We start from the raw sequence: 21,675 nt of genomic DNA, 5'->3' as shown, positions 1-21,675 counted from the left end.
GTGAACAAAGCACCACTTTAGTTTACAGCCCGCAAATATGAGAGTTACCTGGTAAATACACAGAACAAGGCTGTAACAAGCTTCACTTTAATTTACAGCCCGCAAAGGTAAGAGTTACCTGGTACATATACAGAACAAGTGGGGAATAAGCCCCACTTTAATTTACAGCCCGCAAAGGTAAGAGTTACCTGGTACATACACAGAACAAGCAGGGAATAAGCCCCACTTTAGTTTACAGCCCGCAAATATGAGAGTTACCTGGTAAATACACAGAACAAGGCTGTAAAAAGTTTCACTTTAATTTACAGCCCGCAAAGGTAAGAGTTACCTGGTAAATACACAGAACAAGCGGGGAATAAGCCCCACTTTAATTTACAGCCCGCAAATATAAGAGTTACCTGGTAACTCCTGTATACATATACAGATCAAAGAGGTACAAGTTGCTATTATTTTTATTGTGCTGTTATATTTTATTTGCCGATGGGGCCCGTAGACATCAACTGTAGGCTATACAATACACTTCATCAGGTAAGTAGCAAATATGAAAAAAAAAAAACATATTACACAGACCATATTACCCATAGACGTAAGTCATACATGCCACGTAATATTACAATAGGTACCCTGTAGTTATGAAATACTTAGAGAATAATTTTCCATATATTCTTACCCCCTTATTACCCCAAACTTAAAATATTGTTCCCTTATAACTACAACGTACGTATGTACTGTAGAGGTACTCTGTTGTTACAAATAGGTACGCTGTAAATTCGGTTTAATTACGCAGTACTTTGCGGGTCGTAAAATAAAGTGTTACCGGATATTTCTACAACAAAACGGCATGGATTACCCTCAAAAGGCCTTTGTTTATCATTGTGGAGCCGTGTGGATTTATTTTGTGAAGGATGGATGCAAATTTTTTGGACTTCACATTTGATTAACTGAAAGATCTGAAACATTTTCTGAAATAACAGAAAATGTGTTTGTCTGAAAAATGATGGACATCTCGGACAGCTTGAGGTTGAGTAAATTATGGATTTAATATAATTTTTGGCCGAACTATCCATTTAATTTAAACCAAAGCCAACCAAACTTTTCTTTAAAATCAAATGCAAAAAAGTATACAGAAAGAATTATAAATGCTGTACCTATCTAATAATGCAAATGTTGGTGATATATGTTTATGTTGTTTATGTCTTACCAGCCAAACGATGACAGTGTTGTGTCCCATCTGAGCGGCAGCGTGCAGTGGAGACATGCCATCATTGGCTTTGATACTTGGCTCCGCCCCACAGTCCTTCACTAAATACTGAACAACCTCCAGATGTCCCTCCTGACAGGCAAGGTAGAGAGGTGTGGCACCATTCTTGGTTTGAAAATTGACAACTCTGAAAGAAAAAGAATAACGTTCAACATTGTTGTTGTTTTAATAAAAATTACATCTCTATCTTTACACTTGAAAATGAAACTGCATAAAAACCTTAGCAGTAGTCATGGTAAGCTCTACTTGTGTATCATAATCAATGTGTTAAACAATGACGATTGGGAGGATTATGACATTGTATCAGGAAAACTAAACTATGTCTTTAATAACAAGTTAACACTGATGAGTTTGGAAATGAATTGCTTAATGATGTTCTATAACTACTGATGTTTTACTGCAGGCAGCAAATGATCACAACATCATTCACATATCAACCTAAAATATGCTTAAAATATTCATGAAGCACTCTAAATGAGTAACCATCCTGAAACCTACTGAAATACTCCAGTAGTCATTATATGAAAAGGAGTTTGGGGGGACGGGGACATGCACTGGGTCTGCCAGTTCCCAGGGGAAACATCCAGCATTATTATGTCTGTCCCAGATCTTCCCTCAAAGTCACAGCAGGAGTTCTGCCAGAGAACAAGAGTCTCCCTATAAATACAATAAAGCTCAGCTTTATTTGGACATGAACCGAGCAGGCAGCATTGAGTCACTTAAGCGGATTAGTGCTGCTTCACATGAGGCATTGGTGCTGTACAGGAGATGAGCTGTGAGGGTTACTGGAGGAAAAGCTATTGTTGTTCTCTGTGAATCAGGGCCTTGCTTTTAAACCACCTGTCTCTGTTGTGTCTTTTTATGTTGATTATCTCTTACACCACCATAAGTTTATACTGCAAGCGTGCTTTGTGGTGTGCTGTGACAAATGTATAATCGCTCACTGCAAGTCTTTGCTCTGAGTCTGGACAGTTGCTATTAAGGAGATCCAAACCTTTAAATGCCACCACTTCATACTACAAAGATTTCCAGACCCAGACCCGTCTCTGTTATTTTGAAAGCTGGACCCGGAACCGACGCAGACCCGTCTATTATATAAAAGCTGGACCCAAACCCGTCCGGGAAGACACAAACCTGACTGGCCCCGATTGGCAAATATTCTTAAGCTAAATGCTATTAATAAGTCAATAAACATGTAGCGAAACTTAGACTTTTTGTCTTACCCATAAAAGTTAGCCTTCTCCCTTCTTGTACCTGACTGTGATGCACAATCCTTGTATTATTATAAAAATTGGAGATGTCAGTGCAAAACACGCGGTATGGCGGAATAAGTCCCGCCTTCTATATAAAAGAGCCAATTGTCAAAGGTAAAGTCATTGCATCTCACTGCAGAAGCTCCTGTAGCCAGAGAAACATTACAAGAGCACATGCGCATTAGCTGGCTGTTTTTGAAATATTTTGTTGAAAGTATTACCCACAATGTTAAACAGACCAGAGACACGAAGTAATAGATTGAGACCCAACCCGGACCCGGCTGATCATTTAAAATATGGACCCGAACCCGTACGGGTCCCGGGTCGGGTCCCAGGTCCTCGGGTCTTCCGTGTAGACCTCTAGCTCCATGTAATGTTTGTGATAGCTGGTTATTTGTTAATGACGCCAACAGATTGCAACGTTATAAGCTACTTACTAATGTGAGCTAAGTTAACTTTACCGTGCATCATCATTCAGCCTGTGTCCTGTGTCAGCAAAATGTAGCCGAATCCCCCTGTATTAAATAATTCAGAGTTTAAAAGAGTGTGTGTTTATACAGCACCTTAGCACCTGTAGCCTCCACTGATTTATTTGTCATTGTCAGACAGTATGTTGTATTACTTAAATATCTGTCTCTCATTTTGCCAGTGTCATCCACAGGAGGATATACACCAGAAGAGTCAGGAGACAAGTCAGAAAAACTTAACACAGCCAACCTTAACAGAAGCTCTTCAGAGGCACAGAGAATATGACAAAAACTCACATGAAGCTAAGAAACTTAATAGGGCAGTTGCTGAATTCATATGTATGGATCAAGTACCTGTCTTCACTGTAGAAAAGCATGGATTTCAGCAAATGCTTCAACAGTTCAACCCCTGCTTCCAGTTACCAAGCAGAAATGTATTCATGTATACAAAGATCCCCAACCTATACACCATAACCAGAGACATCATTTCAGAACATCACAAACAGAAACCATTTTATGCCTGCACAACAGATCTGTGGACAAACAGAGCTGCAGAGACATTCATGTGCATTAGCATGAAGTACATAACAAAATCCTGGGAGATGCACTCTTGGTGCTTGAGCTGTAGTGGCGTGAACACTGAGCACACAGGGGAGAGTTTGAAGGAGGCCTTTGATGAGAAAATACAGGAAGAATAAAAACTGGACATTTCCAAAATAGCAGGTATTACCACAGACAATGCATCCAAAAACCTAAAGGCCTTCAAAGATGATTACACATGGATCCCATGTTTCAGTCACAATTTACACCTCGCAGTAAATAAAGCAGTTAACATTGACCGGGTATCTTCAGTACTTTCAAGGCTTCGCAAAACAGTGTCTGCATTCACTAGATCACCAAAGCTCTCATGCCAACTCACCAAAAAACAGGCAGACCTCTCACTCCCCAATCATAAACTCATACATGACAAACCCACCCGCTGGAATTCATTGTATGATTTGATTAAACGGTTTTTGGAGCAGCAGCAATCTGTATGTGCCGTACTGGCAGAGGACCGAAATAAATGGCATCTCATGCCTAAAGATAATGACATTACAATTTTAGAGACTTTAAGAGAAATCCTTGGACCACTGAGTCCATTTACAGATGCCCTCCCTGGTGAGAAACACACAAACCTATCATCTGTCTTACCATTGATGTGGAAGATACGGTCTTGTCTTTATTATGTAGACAGGGATTCTGAACAATCAAAAAAAATCTCAGGCAGCGTTATGATGATGAGGAGTTATTGCTAGTTTTGAACATTACCACCTACACTGCCTGGACCCCAGGTTTTTAAAGATAGCTTTGTTGCACTTGAGTCTGATGTGAAACAAAGGCTTCTGGACAAAATAAGGGATGCTCCTGCTGATGACGGAGCCAATGTAACACGAGGAGCAGAGGCATCAAACCAAGTCAGACCATCTAAGACCAACTTGAAACATCTTCTTTCAAGTATCCAAGGAGAAAAGAAAGGCAGTTATGCCACAGCAACTCAGGGGCTTTCCACAAGTTTAAATTGATAGTTTCTGGCATACAGCAAAATGCCAAAATTCAGTGCTGAAGAGGACCCACTCACATGATGGAAAACCAGTGGGAGCACATTACCCCTGTTATCAGTTTGCCAGAATGTATCTCTGCATTGCTGCATCCAGCTGTGCTTCTGAGAGGGTATTTGGTACTTCAGGGATTATTATTATTATTGTGAGCCGGATGTGAGAAGGCCACACAGCCGCCCGCAAAGGCCTGTGGTAAACACAAGGGTAAGCGACCCTGAGACGAGATGGCGGGGACTGCTCCCTAGGAGTTGGTGACCAGACCACTCCTTCCCCCAGAGAAAGGCAAGGTGGAGAATCTTTTGTTGCATTTTATTTTTGTTCCACCGCTGGCTTTTCACCTGTAGTTTCCACCTGGGCGCTGGCATGTGGCGGCTCGCTAACGGACAATTGTAGAGCTGCAGGCTGGGTGCCACCTAACACATTCGCTAGGCTCTATAGCTTGCGTGTCGAGCTGGTATCCTCACGTTTTCTCACCTTAAATGGGTAGAGGCATGGAGAGACCCACCTCAAGAGTCTGCTTATAGCACCATTATGGCGCTAGATCGGTGCCAGAAGTTACATATTGGCACTTCCAACACTTCCTTCAATGTCTTTCACTTGTCGAATTCTTGAAAACCTTTTGCAAGCTTGGCATTGATATGTAGCGACCCCTGGGATCCCATATGTATATTTTTCCATGGTATAGCTTTTCCGCTCTCTGCGTTTTCCCGGAATGGGTATGCATTCCAGTGTAATTAAAGTGTCACTGATTGGGTTAAACAAGAACAGCAGTGACTGGCCTTCTTGCGTAAGGCCCTTGCCCTGTGTACTCACGTAGCGAAATGTAAGAGGCCGCACCCATGACGCCTTAGTAGGGATTCCCAAATCGTCTGTCCTCGATGTAATGTTGAAGTGACCAACCAAAAGGGAACGTCTCGTTTACGGATGTAACCCTCGTTCCCTACAGGTAGGGAACAGAGACGTCACATCCCCTTGCCACGGTTACTGTACCAGTGCTGAGCGGCCGGTCCTCTCTGGCTCAGCTCCTCAATGAAAACCTGAATATGCAGTGCACCAATACTGCATCTGCCAATATTCATTGGCTCTTTCTCGTTACACTCGAAGTGGATTGGTCTCTCTAGCGTGTTCCCATTCCGTCGGTCATCGATGTGACGTATCCGTTATCTACCTTCAGAGATTTACATCCGTAACTGATACGTTATGTAGACTAAACTCATATATGCTAAGCTATGCCTGATTAATTTTGGTGGAAATTAATTCCCATCATTTCGATAAGACATTAAACCAAAGTCCTGACCCTATGTGGTCATTAAAAATCCCAGGATGCTTTCGAAAAAGAGTAGGGGTGTGCCAAACTTGCCTACTTATCATCCCCTCATATACTAATTGGGGATATTACTCTGTCTTCTCTCCACTAATAAGCTAGTGTGTGGTGGGTCGTTCTGGCGCAATATGGCTGCCACCGCATCATCCAGGTGGATACTGCACACATTGGTGGTGGTTGAGAACAATCCCCATTACATGTAAAGCGCTTGGAGTCCTGCAGAAAAGCGCTATATAAATGTAACAAATTATTATTATTAATTTTCAGTGTGATGTATAGCAGAAACATTTTCGCCCATAAACTCTTTGACTTGTTATTGATCAGCACTGAGGTAAGACATATACATGAAACTGAAGAGAAGAAATATATATCCATATTCATTATTGAGACCAGGGTTTGACATTAACTTTTTTTGTTCACCAGCCAAAGTGGCTAGTGGGATTGGCTCTCTAACCCACCACAGCCCAAATCTACCCGCATTTGGCGGGTTGGCAGGTGTTAATGTCAAGCCCTAATTGAGATGATAGCTGATTGCTGGATGCTGAATTAAACATACAATTATTGCATACAGTTTCACAAAATATTTATAATAAAATCAATAGGCAGTATGTAGTATATATTGGTATGGTAAATATGTAGGATGTACTACACTGATATTTCAAACATAGTCATGTCATGTTGTCTGCACACTTGCAGCCTGGACAGCTTTGATATTTTTTCTTTCTTTCTTTTTTTATTATTTATGCCATTTCAGCATCTATGACTTTATTCATGGCGAAAACAGGTTAATCCATACAGCGACACCCGGAACTCGTTGGCCAGTACAATCGACACAGTAGCCTATCTGTACAGATGTGAAGCTAAGATTCATCCAAACAGTCTCTAAGTTTGGCTAAATGGGTCTAAAAGTCGCTAGATGTAGAAATAAGGTCGCTAAGTTGGCAAGCAACACAGTCACTGAGTTGGCAACACTGCTTCAGCCAATCCCCTTTTTTTAAGCAAGTAACCCCCACCCACTGATTAACATTGAATTTGCATACAAGTTGAAAATAAAAATGAACACGAAAATTCAAACGAAAATGAAAAAGAAAAACAGAACATAAAATTAAAACTGAACTTTACATTTTAATTTTGTCCCTATTATTGCTTGGGCATGAAAAAAAAGCCTTTTAAAAATGTATTTACAGATTCCTTTTCAAGTTTGCCTTTTTATTTTAATTTTGTCAGTCTTGACTCAAGATTATATTGAAAATGAAATGTCAAATCATCAATTTTATTTAATTTTTCAATTTGGCCGGAATGATGCTTCATCACGTTAAATATATAATAATTTAATATAATGTTTTGATTTTTGTTTTGGTATTTCATTTTCAAATTTGGGACGTATTTTGCGATTTTATTTTTTATTTTATAATTTAATAAATTATTTTATAATTTAATTAATTATTTTATAATTTAATTAATTAATAAAAAAAGACCAAAAAAAACCTTCCATAGTTTTTGGCCTGTGGGAGGAAACTGGAGTACCCGGACAAACTCCACCTATGACTTTGATATTGTGTGTTATATCTGTGGCACAAAGTTTGCTTACTCCTAGTTTAGGCAATGCGTACACAGATTCCACACTCCACACACAGACTAACACACATTTCAATAAAGAAACACATTTATGATGATTTAACTATTTACACTATAATGATTTATATTTTGATGTTTATCTGAAATATCAAAAACCCTTTAAAATCAGTAACATGTGACTTTAGAGGCTTTCAAAGAAAAATGAAGAGATGCTGAATATTTCAAACAGGAAAAGGAATTAATCAAGAGATCAGTCATTAGGAAGTGATCAGACATCTGAATGTTTCATGAGTGTAACTCTAACAGACACATGACTCTAAACTGAAGCGTGGGAGGTCCAGAACAACACACACACACACAAAAGTGAAATTTTTTATCTCTCACTTGCTTTTATGTTTTGTAATTGTGTAATTGTTTTATACTTTCTGCATAATTTAATTATGAATTAATTATTTTTACACAAACAATACTAAACGTTGTGTGCTTATTTCACTTTATCTTTACATATCCCAAGCTTTCAGATGTAATTTGTTTATATGATGGACTTTTTTGCTCTAGGACAAGAGCCAAACTTGCCAAACATTTCCCAAAATATTCCACAATCTTACAGTTTAGATATAAACTTTACAAAACAATCCATCCATAGAAGTGTCTGTGCTAGGCTATAAATTGGAAGATGTTGAACACCGCTGAGAGTCCACCCCTCCTATATTTGACACTGGGGTATTTAAAGATAGTTAGTGTCTCTAATCTGTATTAGCAGGTTGTGTTACTGCCTCTCTCTTTCTTTACATCCATGCTGAGATTTATGACCGCTGCATTCATGTGAAATCTGTCATTAGTTTTATCAGCTGAGGGCCGGGTCTTCAGGATATACATCAATAACACTTCAGTTTGATCTCCTGTCATAAATCCCCTCAGCTTTATCTGCATCTGTCTCTGGACATATTCTTCTTTCACAAAAGACACTGATACGCTAATGAGGACAACACCTCACTCCATTGAGCGCTCAAGCCTGACTGGAGTCGATAATGTCCGATATGACCGGCCAGCCTTAAATAACAATGAGATAACACAAAGAGACATAAAACATCTGCTTTAACTGATTCATCCCTGTAAAAAAGAACTAACTGGCAGAATGCTACAGTGTTGTGGAAGACTGACAGACTCAAGCTATGCATTTACTAGCATGTGCCTGCTTACTGTTCCCAGTTAAAAGAGCTCATATAAACTCAATGTAAGTGCGAGTCTGAAAAAGTTTTCATATGCCAGACGAAATCTTCCAACACAATCTCATGGTAATTCGTATATGTTTTATGAGGTGTCCAATTCGTATTCGTTTTTGTACGATTTGCTTTCGTCCATGTGATGTTAAGGGCGGGGTTTCATTATTATTATTATTATTTTTATAATAATTGTATGCTTCTGTAAGATTCACTTTATTTGAACTTATACAAATTAGACAACTCATACAAATTCCTTTTGTCCTCAGACCATCTTTTTAGAAAAGTACTGTAACATCACATCATTCCTAAACAAGATTTGAGTATTACAGTTTTTTACATACACTAGGACACATTTCTCAATACTTGGGTCACTTTTGCAAAACTCTTCACACAGTGAGCACAACAGAAGTCTATGTAGGCTAAACTCAGGATCAATTATCATTGCTTCGGCACACAATACATTCAATGACTACATCCCTCAAATTTCATAAATTATTTTCTTTTGGATGGTGTGTATACAAATTCTTGTATTTTGGAATAACTAGTTCCAAAATACAAGAATCCTGTAACATATATTGCAATGAATTATAAACAGAGATTGCGTCCTTGTTTTACACAAGAAAACATTGTATAATGCTACATGTTGTTAGGTCATTGCTTTGTGGGTGACAAAGTGTGTTTGTCGGCTGTCAACTTTTGCTAGTGTTCTGGAAGAATGAGTTTATTTGAGACCTAAATAAAGTGTTTTGGTAGTTGTAGTGATTTTTGAATCTGAAATGAACTGCTTTGCCAAGCTAAAAGTCGATTAGGAGAACTGTGTGAAGAGTTTTGCAAAAGTGAGCAAAGTATTGAGAAATGTGTCCTAGCGTCTGTAAAAAACTGTATTCACGTCAACAGCATAACTGTGGGATTATATAGAAAATGTTTGTAAATATATAATGCATATAATGACACAATGATGTCAGTTCAATTCAGTGCTACCACCTTTACATACTATGTACTATACCATAAACTCATCTCATCATAATTGAGGTGCCACTGACTCAGTGACTGACTGACTGTTTACTGTATATCAGTGAGCGTCATTGTCATAAATGATGACATAACACTATGCAGTTGTAACAACTATGTGATGTATCGATCGGCCTGTCAGTATTCAAAAGAGAAGTCAAATCTGTGTGTGCCCTCCTCTGATAAACTGTTATCTCTCTCCTCCACGAGGAGTCGGCGGACCTCTATTCAACAGTATTTGTGTATACCATTAGTTTATCTCTTGATTGACACTGACACGATTACACATAAGCAGTATCTCTCTTTGATACAACTTTTGAATTACTTTGTCCAAAGTTAAAGTAAGGACTGACTAGATTTGTTTATCTGGGCATTACTCTGTTTGTCAATGCTCTTCTTTACTCTTCTGTATGGTGTTTCTATACCTTAGTGCTGTACGTATTACAGTAACACCTGAAAAACAATATTGACTGAGGTTAAACCTTCGACCGCTCATCTCCTACCACCTGCTCTATTCAAGTATCGTCCCCCACTCTTCTATAGCAATCCTTGTTGCACTTATATTTTTAAGTTTAATCAACTTGAATTTACAAGTCACTTTTCTTGACTAGTGAGGAGTTGGTATACATTTAAAAAAAAGTTGAATGGGCTTAAGTTATTACAACTTAATTTTTACAACTAGTCAAAGTGTAGTTGAAATGACTTATTAATTCAAGTTGTTTAAACTTAAACATTTAAGTGCAACTACACTGTAAAAATACTTTGCTTCCTTCATTTTTTTGTTGAATCAACTCGCATTTACAAGTCACTTCAACTTAATATTATTTATCTTGACTAGAGATGAGTTGTTATAACTACAGGTGAGTTGTTATAACTTATAAAATTAAGTTGACTTTTCTCAACTGTTTTTTATAAGTTGTGACAACTCATCTCTGTTGACATGACTTGTAAATCTGAGTTGATTTAACAAAAAAATTTAAGGCAGCAAAGTATTTTTTACAGTGTAGGAATTGTTACACTGTAGTAAACACCGATAACACACCAGCAAAAAATTTAAAAAACATCATCACCAAAACCACCATCAAAACCATTCATTTTACTGTCCGTAATGTACTTAGTGTGTACTGTGTAATAACTTTGGTACTATCCTCGAGCCTAACCTTAAACCTAACCCATGTTAAGTGTTTTGTTGCTAAGGTGCACACACACACTGTAAAAATAAAGTCAAATATTACAGTAAATCAATAATGCCTGGCTGTGATTGTGTGCGTATGTTAATATACAAGAAGCATGACTTCACAGTCATCATCAGTTATATTTTTTCTCATTTACTCTTTATTTGTTGAATTATGTTTTATCAAAATAAAATTTCACATGTGATCTTTGCAGGTCAATACCATGTCTTTAAAGATGAATAAAGTGTTTGATATATAAGAAACACAAAAACATATTCGGTTACTGTAAGTAAAGATTTATTATAAGAAGGGTAAACGTCACCTGGTTTGGGGGGCTAGTATATGTATGTTAATTAAGTATATGCAATGATATGTCTAAGTACAGCTGTATATGCTATGCAGCATGTGTTTGATATCAGTATGTAATAATATATAATTTCCTTCCCTCCTCCGTTATTTATATTCATTTGTTAATCTTTTAAATTAAACCAATTAAAAAGAAAAGTAAAAAATACTATGGCTTCCATGTACAACTTTTCAGATGGAAAATTATTGTCATGTTATAGAAAGGATGTTGTGCGCAAACAGTGACCAAAACATTAAGGACTTGTTTATAAAAACATTTGTTAAAATAGGGGAAGATGTGATCATATGTTATTTACTTAAAGGTCACGTTCTTTCTGATCCCATTTAAAATCTAGATATTTAGCAGTGATTGGCAATTTTTGTAACAAAATATACATCTTTCTAGTTATACCAAGCTCTATTATATTTTACTTGGTAGAAATTGTGAGTTGAAGGGCCTTCAAATATTATTGTGTAGACAGTAGGAGAACCTTGAAGTAAAAAAGGTTGAGAATCCCTGATCTATACCAATTCAAGACCAAACTTAAAACTCATGGACAACATTTTAATCTATATAAGCTAAGCAAACAATTAAAGGAAAACACCACCGTTTTTCAAATTAATACATAACTTTCTTTTTTCAATGCATGCACTTCATTTTTGCACAATGATGACGCGGTAACATCATCACCCCTGACTTGGAAGTTTGAGTGGGGTGTGTAGTTCACAGAAGTGATGATGTACTGCGCCCGGGGTCGAAGTGCTCTTCCGCCATAAAATAGTTCTCTTTTATATCCACTTAAAAAATCGCCACATTTTGTGCCACCATACCTACTCATGCAACAGTCTTCAAACAGGGACAACATGGAAGTGTTTTGTGGCTTCTAAATTCATCCCTGTTTGGATCCTAAGGAACGAATGGGGCTAGGCTAAATGCTAACACATTCACGACATGCTGTACAAAGATTAAGATAGGTATGTATTAATTTGTCTAAGTTGAGGTAAGAACATAGTAAAATATTGAAAAACTGTGGTGTTTTCCTTTTAGCCTCACGCCTTGAAGAACATCCATATATAAATAATACATCATAAGAACCGTGCGGTCTTACTGTGGGCTGTGTTCCAGTAACAGTCGGAGGGAAGGCAAGTCCCCTTTAGCTGCAGAATAGTGAACAGGCAACGCCCCCGTATCCGTGGCAACAGTAGGATCCCCCTCCCCACTCTTCAGCAACCATTGAATGATGTCGTGGTGGCTGAAGCGTGAAGCCAGATGCAGGACAGTGGCCCCTGAGCTGTCTTTATCCTGTAACACAACACAACATCATCTCAACATTTAGACTACTACAGTAATGATAACAGTGTTCCTGTAGCACAGTTGGTAGAGCAGTACAACAGGTCAGGGGTTCAACTCCCAGGATAAAAATGTATAGCTCGGAGGCACTGCAAGTCCCTTTGGATGAGTGTCTGACAAATGCATCAAATGTAAACAACTCTCTTTCAGTCATGTAAATCAAGATATGCACGTTAAAGTGTAATCAAGTAACACTACTAAAACTGTTTATTTTACAAATCATTGCTGTCTGATGACAAACATGCACTTTAACTGTTGTCAGTTTTGCCTACATTGTAAAAAATATAAAGTTGGTTAAAAATTACTTCAATTGGTGACACCTAAAAATTTTTAGTTTATTCAAATTGAATAAACAGCTTATTCAATTTTTCACCTAGTCAAACTAAAGTGAAATTTTAAGTTGAAAATAAGTCATTTTTAAAGTTGATCCAACTTTTTACTTTTTAGTGTACAGTATGGTGATTCAATGAGTTTTTGATTTATTTTGTAAGATTGTTTATAAGAAAAAAAGTAGTCCCATACTCCAGGAGGAAAAGTTATCCTAAAATGAACTATGACAGTTTGTATAATGAACACACAGACATTTAAGATATTCACCAATAATAATCCTTTTTGATATTGCTTTCATTCTACATAAGGTAATGTTCAGACCGTTTAGCTTCTTTCGATCCACAGAAAAGCATCAGTCATACAAGTTTGACACATGATGAACAACTTAAATTTCTTTAAATGAGACTCTTTATAATGGTTTTGAGCACATTACTCTGACCCGGGGTCTCTGGTAGATCATGTTTGACTGGCAAAAGATGTTTGTATTGCACTACAGGTATGAAACACAATAATGTAATGTGAAGCCTCACAGTAGACTTGATGGCAGTGATATCTTCCAGCACTGCATGTGCACACAACAACAGAAGGAGCTCTAGTTACTTTTCTGTTATGGCAACCGATAGTTTTTACATTTCAGTGAAGTGCCTGAGGTGCACTTCTAGACCTAATACAGGACTAGCACTTGGGCTCCGAATGACAAAAAAATCTGATTAAAAATAAAATGTACATTTTAAATGTCACAGTGACGGTACCTTTAAAAAGTTTCTAATATGTGCCATTTAAGTAGAAATATGTATGCATTTGGTACCAATGTGTAACCCACTGTACCTGTGCAGTACTAATATGCACCCTTAAGGTACAACGTTTTTGAAAAGGTACCAGTCTTACCCCTTCCCCTTTGTCTTCGCCTTATCCTTGCCCCTCGAAACCGAGTAAAGGGGAAAGGGGTAAGACAGATCGTTCGTCTAAAAAATGAGACACCACTCGACCACTCCTTGACAGTTCGACGTTCATCAATAAAACGTCTTGATGCCGGCTCTCCTGAGATATTCCTACGTTAACGTTTACCCCTCTCTTTCAAGTGTGGTCCTTATCACACTTCGTTTCAAGGGCTATGTATCCCTACGCCTTGGCCCTAGCCCTTGATCAAACTGAGAATTGAGATGCCACTTCGCCTCACATGAACGCGCAAAACCGAGGTGAAGGGGTAAGGGGAAGAGGTAAGACAGAGAAATGAGATGCACCCTTTAATTCTAAGAATGTGACATTCACTCTTGACCTATTCGCACTTGCCTGTCTGAAGAAATAAAAAGTAGCCAATTGCAGGGCTGTCAAAAGATTAATCGCAAAATTGCAAAATACATTTGTGTGTGTATTGTATGTAATAATTATTTATATATGAAGAGTTTCGTTGCAAAACGAGATAAATACATTTAAATCAAAATTTTTGTCAAAACATGTTTATTATTATGTTATCATGTTATTATTTTGTTTTATGGTGCTACTTAGCTTTATTTTTTAAGTTATGAAGGTTTAAATCAAAACAAACCAACTGAAGTTGAATTGATATTAATAGGAATGCACAACCAAAAAACGAGATTTCTGAAAAAAAAACGGAGTTATCTCGTTTTGCAACGAAACTCTTAATATAAATATACATATAGATGTATAAATTTAAGAAAAATGTTTTTATGTATATAGCCTATTTCTTTAATTTATATATAATATAAAAATATCACAATCTAAGTCTAAATATGTACATTGTGTGCACAATTATTAGGCAAGCTGTATTTTTGAGGATTACTGCTTGAAGAAAGTATCTTCTAAAAATTGTCAGTAAGTCTGAGAGTTGTTTTTTATTTCCATTTTCAACCCAAAAAGGTCCAACTAGCTCATCTTTAATAATACCTGTCTGTGCCTGCCTGCCTGTAGAGTAGAAGACACTTTCTTCAAGCAGTGTAGAGTACTGCAAAAGTCTGCATCTTTCAAGAAGACTGATTTTTTTTGCAAGACAATGCTCCATCAAATACATTAAAGTACTCCACTGCGTGGCTGGCCAATAAAGGCCTTATAGATGAAAAATTTATGACATGGCCCCCTTCTTCACCTGACTTAAACCCTATTGAAAACTTTTGGGCCCTCCTTAAGCAGGACATTTACAGTGAAGGTAAACAATACACCTCTCTGAACAGTGTCTGGGAGGCTGTGGTTGCGGCTGACTGTTATCAAAAAGAAGGGAGGATATATACTGAGGATTTTTTTTAAATTTCATAAATGTTTATTTGTAAATTTCGAGTTTGTTTATTATTCTCACTTTAACAGGTGAAAAAAGTGAGATGGTAAATCTGTGCTTTTCATGTAGTTGCATAATACACACATACATACATGTTTCTTACATACATTCCTGCATGTGTGTGTATTTATACAGTTGTGTTCAAAATTATTCAACCCCAACTGAAATTGATTGTTTTGGCCGGTTTGACATTGATTTTGATCATTCAGTCATCCTGCTTACAATAACATCAAAGAGGCATGTGTAGGTCAGACAAATATAACATAACATTTATAATGAAATAACCACAAATGTCTTTTCTGTGCTCACATCATTGTCAGTTTTATTCAACCCCCAAGTGACATTCAATCTTAGTACTTAGTACAACATCCTTTTACAGTTAAAACAGCTTTTAAACGTGAAGCATAGCTTGACACAAGTGTCTTGCAGCGATCTACGGGTATCTTCGCCCATACATCATGGGCAAAAGCCTCCAGTTCAGTCACATCCTTAGGCTTGCGCACTGCAACTGCTTCTTTAAGTCCCACCAGAGGTTCTCAATCGGATTTAAGTCTGGTGACTGCGATGGCCACTTCAAAATGTTCCAGCCTTTTTTCTGCAACCATGCTCTAGTGGATTTGGAGGTATGCTTGGGATCATTGTCCTGTTGAAAGGTCCAACGTCTCCCAAGCCTCAGGTTTGTGACGGACTGCAACACATTGTCATCCAATATCTCCTGGTACTGAAGAGAATTCATGGTACCTTGCACACGCTGAAATTTCCCTGTACCTGCAGAAGCAAAACAGCCCCAAAGCATGATTGACCCCCCACCATGCTTCACAGTAGGCAAGGTGTTCTTTTCTTCATAGGCCTTGTTTTTCCTCCTCCAAACATAGCGTTGATCCATGGGCCCAGACAGTTCTAATTTTCCACAGAACACTATCCCAAAACTTCTGTGGTTTGTCCACATGACTTTTGGCATACTGCAGTCGACTCTTCTTATTCTTTGGAGACAGCAGGGGGGTGCGCCTGGGAGTTCTGGCATGGAGGCCTTCAGTACGCAGGGTGCGCCGTATTGTCTGAGCAGAAACTTCAGTACCCACATCTGACAAATCTTTTCTCAGTTCCTCAGCAGTCACACGGGGACTTTTTTCCACTTTACGCTTCAGATAGCGCACAGCAGTCGCAGTTAGCATCTTTTTTCTGCCACGACCAGGAAGCGTTTCAACAGTGCCCTTTGCCTTGGATTTGCGAATGATGCTTCCTATGGTGTCTCTTGGTATGTTTTACATCTTTGCAATCTTCTTATAGCCATTGCCCTTCCTGTGAAGATTAATCACCTCTTCTCTTGTCTTCCTGGACCATTCTTTTGACTTCACCATGTTTGTAACCACACCAGTAAATGTTTAGAAGGAGTTGAGTATCACAGTCATTTTAAAGCTGCCTAATTGGTGCTTATTAGGCTTTATTGCTGTTCCCTGACATCCATAGGTGTTTTCAATACCTGATTGAAAACACTTCAATGAACCTCTGTTCTTCAGAGTGGTAGTTCTTTAAGGGGTTGAATAATTGTGTCAATGAAGAATTCACAAAAGAAACATTTACTACTATAATACAAAACCAATTGATGTCATTTTAGTTGCATATGGTTCTTTAAGAAGTCATTGTAGGATTTCATTCTGAATACAATTACAAATGTACACTAAATTCCCTAAAACCCTTAACAGCATTGGGGGGTTGAATAATTTTGAACACAACTGTATATACAAAATAATTACACACAGTGCACACACACACACACACACACACACACACACACACACACACACATTCTGGTTTCCATGTTTTGTGGGGACGTTCCATAGACGTAATGCATTTTATACCATACAAACTATATATTCTATTCCCCTTACCTACTCCATTCCTAACCCCAACCATCACAGAAACCCTTCTACTACTTCACATTTTCAAGAAACATCATTTTGTTTGATTTATAAGCTTGTTTCCTCATGGGGACGTCAAAATGTCACAAAAATACTGGTATTCCTATCCTTGTGGGGACAATTGGTCCTCACAACGTGATAATTACCATGTACACACACACACACACACACACACACACACACACACACACACACCTACACACACACACACACACATTCTGGTTTCCATGTTTTGTGGGAACATACCATAGACGTAATGCATTTTATACCATACAAACTGTATATTCTATTCCCCTTACCTACCCCATTCCCTAAACCCAACCATCACAGAAAACCCTTCTACTACTTCACATTTTAAAAAAACATAATTCTGTTTGATTTATAAGCTTGTTTCCTCATGGGGTCATCAAAATGTCCCCACAAGGTCACAAGAATACTGGTATTCCTATCTTTGTGGGGACAATTGGTCCCCACAACGTGATAATTACCAGGTACACACACACACACACACACACACACACATTCTGGTTTCCATGTTTTGTGGGGACATTCCATAGGTGTAATGCATTTTATACTGTACAATCTGTATATTATAAGTTTTTTACATTATATAAAAAACAAACATGTATTTATCCTAATCAATATTTATCTTTGACAGCCCTACTGTAACTGTTTGTTATTCTAATTGTATTGTAGTATTGATAAAGGTTTAAAAAAACAATTTTGTTTAACAAAAATAATTTTGTATAAATACATTGCTCACACAGCGATCTGTTAGCTAATAAGCCTACAGTTCTCTGCAAGAAGCCCCTGCTAACTTATATAGTGTAATAAAAATCTACACTGTAAAAAATTTGCTGTAATTTTGCAGCTGGTCTAAAAATGTTTCATGTTCATTTAACTTTGAACAAAATGTTGCCAGTAAATAACATAAATGTAAAATCTACAGTAAGTTACTAGTTGCCAGTAATACCCAGTAATACTGTAATTTATACAGACTGTTTTACAGTGAATGCAAAACAGCTTGTCTTAAACCTTTGCAGAGTCAAAAGTTTCTGTGCTTCAGATTACGAGTTTTACTGATGATACTATGATTACAATAATGAGATGGTCTACAGAGATTTGTCACTTTTTGCTATTTCACAGTTCCTGTATACCATAATAAAACCTTCAGCAATTACTGTAATATAAAAATAGCATCATATGCCTAATCCTGACTGACTCCATCTCTGCCTGGTACACGAACAGAATCGCCCACAACCACAAAAAACCTGTAGAGTGTAATGATCCACATCACATTTTAATTATAAATGTACATTATGATCTATATTAAATGTATCTATGTAATCTATGTAAAATTGTAGCTAACAGACACTTTTGACTGCCCAGAGTTTAGGTTTAAATAAACAGACTTTAGACATTATACAATCAGATAAATTCCCTAAAATAAACAGAAAACTAGTCCTTAGTTGAACCTTTAAACAAACTTGAATTCTCTTCTGCAATCTTAAATGCAACATAACGTTAGGTAAGAGTTTCATGTCTATTAGCTTTAAACCCCAAAATTGCTAGTTTTCTGCTAATAAAACTCACATTTAATTTATACATGCACTGTGAAACAAATGCTGCATTTTTGTCAAATCTAAACATATTTATGTTACTTTAACTTAGCAAATTAAGTTAAACTATTTCAACTCGTTTTTCTAAGTTATGTTAACTTATCCCAGGTCAAAAACTTGCAAAAGGTGTTTAAACTTCATGCTGAATTTTTTAAGACTTACAGTCCTTCTCTACAGGTAACATGGGCCATAAATATTCATGACAAAACACAAATTCCTTTACCAACATCTGAGCGTTTTTATGTATCGCCGTGATATAAATGGCAAACTTGACATTTTAAGACAAAAGGAAACAGTGATGCTTTACCCGGCAGAGATGATGTTAGCACCCTTTCCCAAACTTGTTTTGAGACAGATTTAATGAAATCACTATATAAGATGCATGTGGCCCTTGTAAATTGCACGGTCCGCACATCACTGAATACCTGAATGATAAGAACTTCATGCTGCAGAACACGCAGGCTTCATTCCAGAATCACACACACCGACTTTAAGAGCAGGGTATTGTTCACAGCACGACTCAAGCTGATCAAACAGCCGGACTCAAAATAAGACCTCAGAAACACTGAGGGGTATCTTTTTGATCATGAGACTTAAGGTTAGAGGAATGTTACCACCATCTTGTAGGCCTACTAATGACATTCGATTGCTTAGCATGTTAAAGTTGACTGTGTATATTAATTTAACAATCTATAATAGATACACAGCCTACTTTATGTCATTATTTAAATTACTGAACATTAGTACATTTACTAATTTAGAAGTTGCAGTGCCCCCACCGCCCACCCCATTGTGTCCATTACGACAATTAACCATGTTTTTTGTGATAAAGGTGTAGTAACCATGTTTTTTAGTGTGTTATATTAGCGTAACCATGGTTTTACTACAGTAACCATGCTTTTGGGTTTTAACTGAAATAAAACCATGGTTCATTTTCATAGGGGGTAATAGGTTGTAATCTACTTAAGAGTTATAGCTAATAAAGCACTTCCTTGGCAGCTTTTGCAGCAAACAAACTTTCCACACTGTGTTGCTGCATCAATATCTAATATTTTTCTATCGAATTACACTTAATGTTTACACGGACTTTAAACTATTATAATATTTTTACTGTAGCCTACATTTACAGTAGGAATTCATAACTATATTTACAGAGTTATATGCTAGTTAATGTGTAATAACTGTCTGGAGCGCGAACTGTTATGCTATCTCAACTATATACATGTATCTTATTATGAAGATACTCACGGCCGCGCGACATCCTCCCTGCGTCACGAGCCACTGTAAGCAGCTCAAGTGGCCTGTGGCAGCGGCGTCATGCGCGGGGCTCGCGCCGTTGCGCGCCAGGCTCGTGGACGATAATCCCGCTTCCTCCACCAAATAGCGCAGACAGGTGAGCTTTCCAGCCCGGGCGGCGTGGTGTACGGGCGTCGCTCCCAGCATGTCCTTCACATCAGCGGTAAGCACTTTCTCAGCTAACTGCACCTTTAGAGTCTGAACGTCCCCCTGCCTCGCGGCCAGCAGCGTCCTCTCCACCACCATGATGAAGATGTGATGATGATCTCGCCCCTCCAAACACGCGTTATGAGCGCACCATTAAGAGCCCGCTAACGGTAACACAGGTTTATAAGGCGCACAGCCTGCAGTCACTCTGCTCTGTCATCCCAACTCCTTATCATCAGATCCAAAAGCTGTCGCACAATAACTATTAAGATAACCGTATGACCGACGAGCATCCACACCCAGGTTTAGTATCTTAAGTAAACGAAAAAACACCTCGATGGCTTGAGAAAAGTCGAGTGATATGTTAAATGTCTTGTGGTCTGTTGTTCACACGCGTACCACATGTCACACCTGTTCTGCAATAAACGCGCGCTCTTCAGGTAAAGCGTTCGGCCCTGTTCTGGTCACACGGCTCGTTCAGAAGTCCTTAGGGACTGAACCTGTGAATAATCCATGAAGGGGAGGAGAAGCGCAACATGTTTAAACCGGCTCAAATGTTAAAGGGACAGCGCGTTATTAGGCTATACAGGACCAGGCGTCTCTTGTTTAGTTGTAGTCTAGTTTCATCGATCGTGATATATCTTGATATTGTTAAAGGTTTTTGTGTCGTTACGCGTTTGTGTTGTATAAATAGAGCAGCTTACTGTAAGTCAAAAAAGTCTGATAGAAACTCGCCAACGGATGAATAAATAATCATACAACGAAAAAAGGACAATAATTTCTGAACATTTATACGTACACTATATCAAAGTGTTTATTCTGCACCAGAGAGATGCACCTGTTGAGTGTTGTTGAGTACTCTACATTACCAATAGATGGCAGAGTGGCGCAATCCATCGTGGTAACAACAGGTGTGTTTGATATGGAGCTGCGCGCAGAATGATCGGCGCATGACATCATAGTGCCGCGAGAGCGATTTGAGGGCGCCACGTTAAGTCTTTTGAGTTTTTCTTTTAAGTGTTTGTGGGTGTTTGATTGTTATTGTTTATTAATCTTGAATCGGCTCCCATCAGGTCATCGCTTGTCTCCAGACATTTAAATATCTAGTTAAGGTCTAGTGGTCTAGGCATCATTTCGTCTTTTTTTTTTACCATAAAATGAGCTAATAATAATGAAATTAATAAATAGCTTAACATGCAGCTCTTAGCAACCAAGCTGAATTAGCAACCAAGTGGAATAAACCTAAGTATTTAGTAGCCTATTTTGTGGAAAGTCTGCTTTGGCTGCATTCTTCAGTTATCCAATAGGTGGCGCTATGTGTTTAAACGTAATGGGGATCATAAGGGGTTCTGCGGTTTTCAAGTGTAGATGGTTGGTTGCTCACTTAATATGAATCAAAAGTTTGCTTATATGCACGAGCTTATATAGCACAAGAAAAAAAACATTACAGAAAATTCAAATGGTTTTATTGTGAATTTT

General features: G+C 37.9%; 1 protein-coding gene across 3 annotated transcripts in view; it reads right to left on the bottom strand.

Annotated features, from left to right (window-relative positions):
- Positions 1-21,020, bottom strand: part of espn (espin) — a 72,617-nt gene extending 51,597 nt beyond the window's left edge. The window contains exons 1-3 of one of the 3 annotated variants that reach the window (XM_073867443.1): positions 20,002-21,020; positions 12,348-12,541; positions 1,202-1,388 (exon numbers count right to left, since the gene is read on the bottom strand). In XM_073867443.1, the coding sequence (XP_073723544.1) occupies positions 1,202-1,388; positions 12,348-12,541; positions 20,002-20,295 (675 nt within the window). In that variant the 5' untranslated portion in view covers positions 20,296-21,020. The remainder of the gene's footprint in view (positions 1-1,201; positions 1,389-12,347; positions 12,542-20,001) is intronic. The other 2 variants (XM_073867442.1, XM_073867444.1) reach the window with 2 other exon arrangements.
- Positions 21,021-21,675: the final 655 nt, after the last annotated feature.

Source organism: Misgurnus anguillicaudatus, chromosome 5 (genome assembly GCF_027580225.2).
Source record: "Misgurnus anguillicaudatus chromosome 5, ASM2758022v2, whole genome shotgun sequence".
In the NCBI taxonomy this organism is placed as follows: Eukaryota; Metazoa; Chordata; class Actinopteri; order Cypriniformes; family Cobitidae; genus Misgurnus; species Misgurnus anguillicaudatus.
The sequence above is the reverse complement of the archived record's forward strand: the minus strand, read 5'-3'. Positions and strand labels throughout refer to the sequence as shown.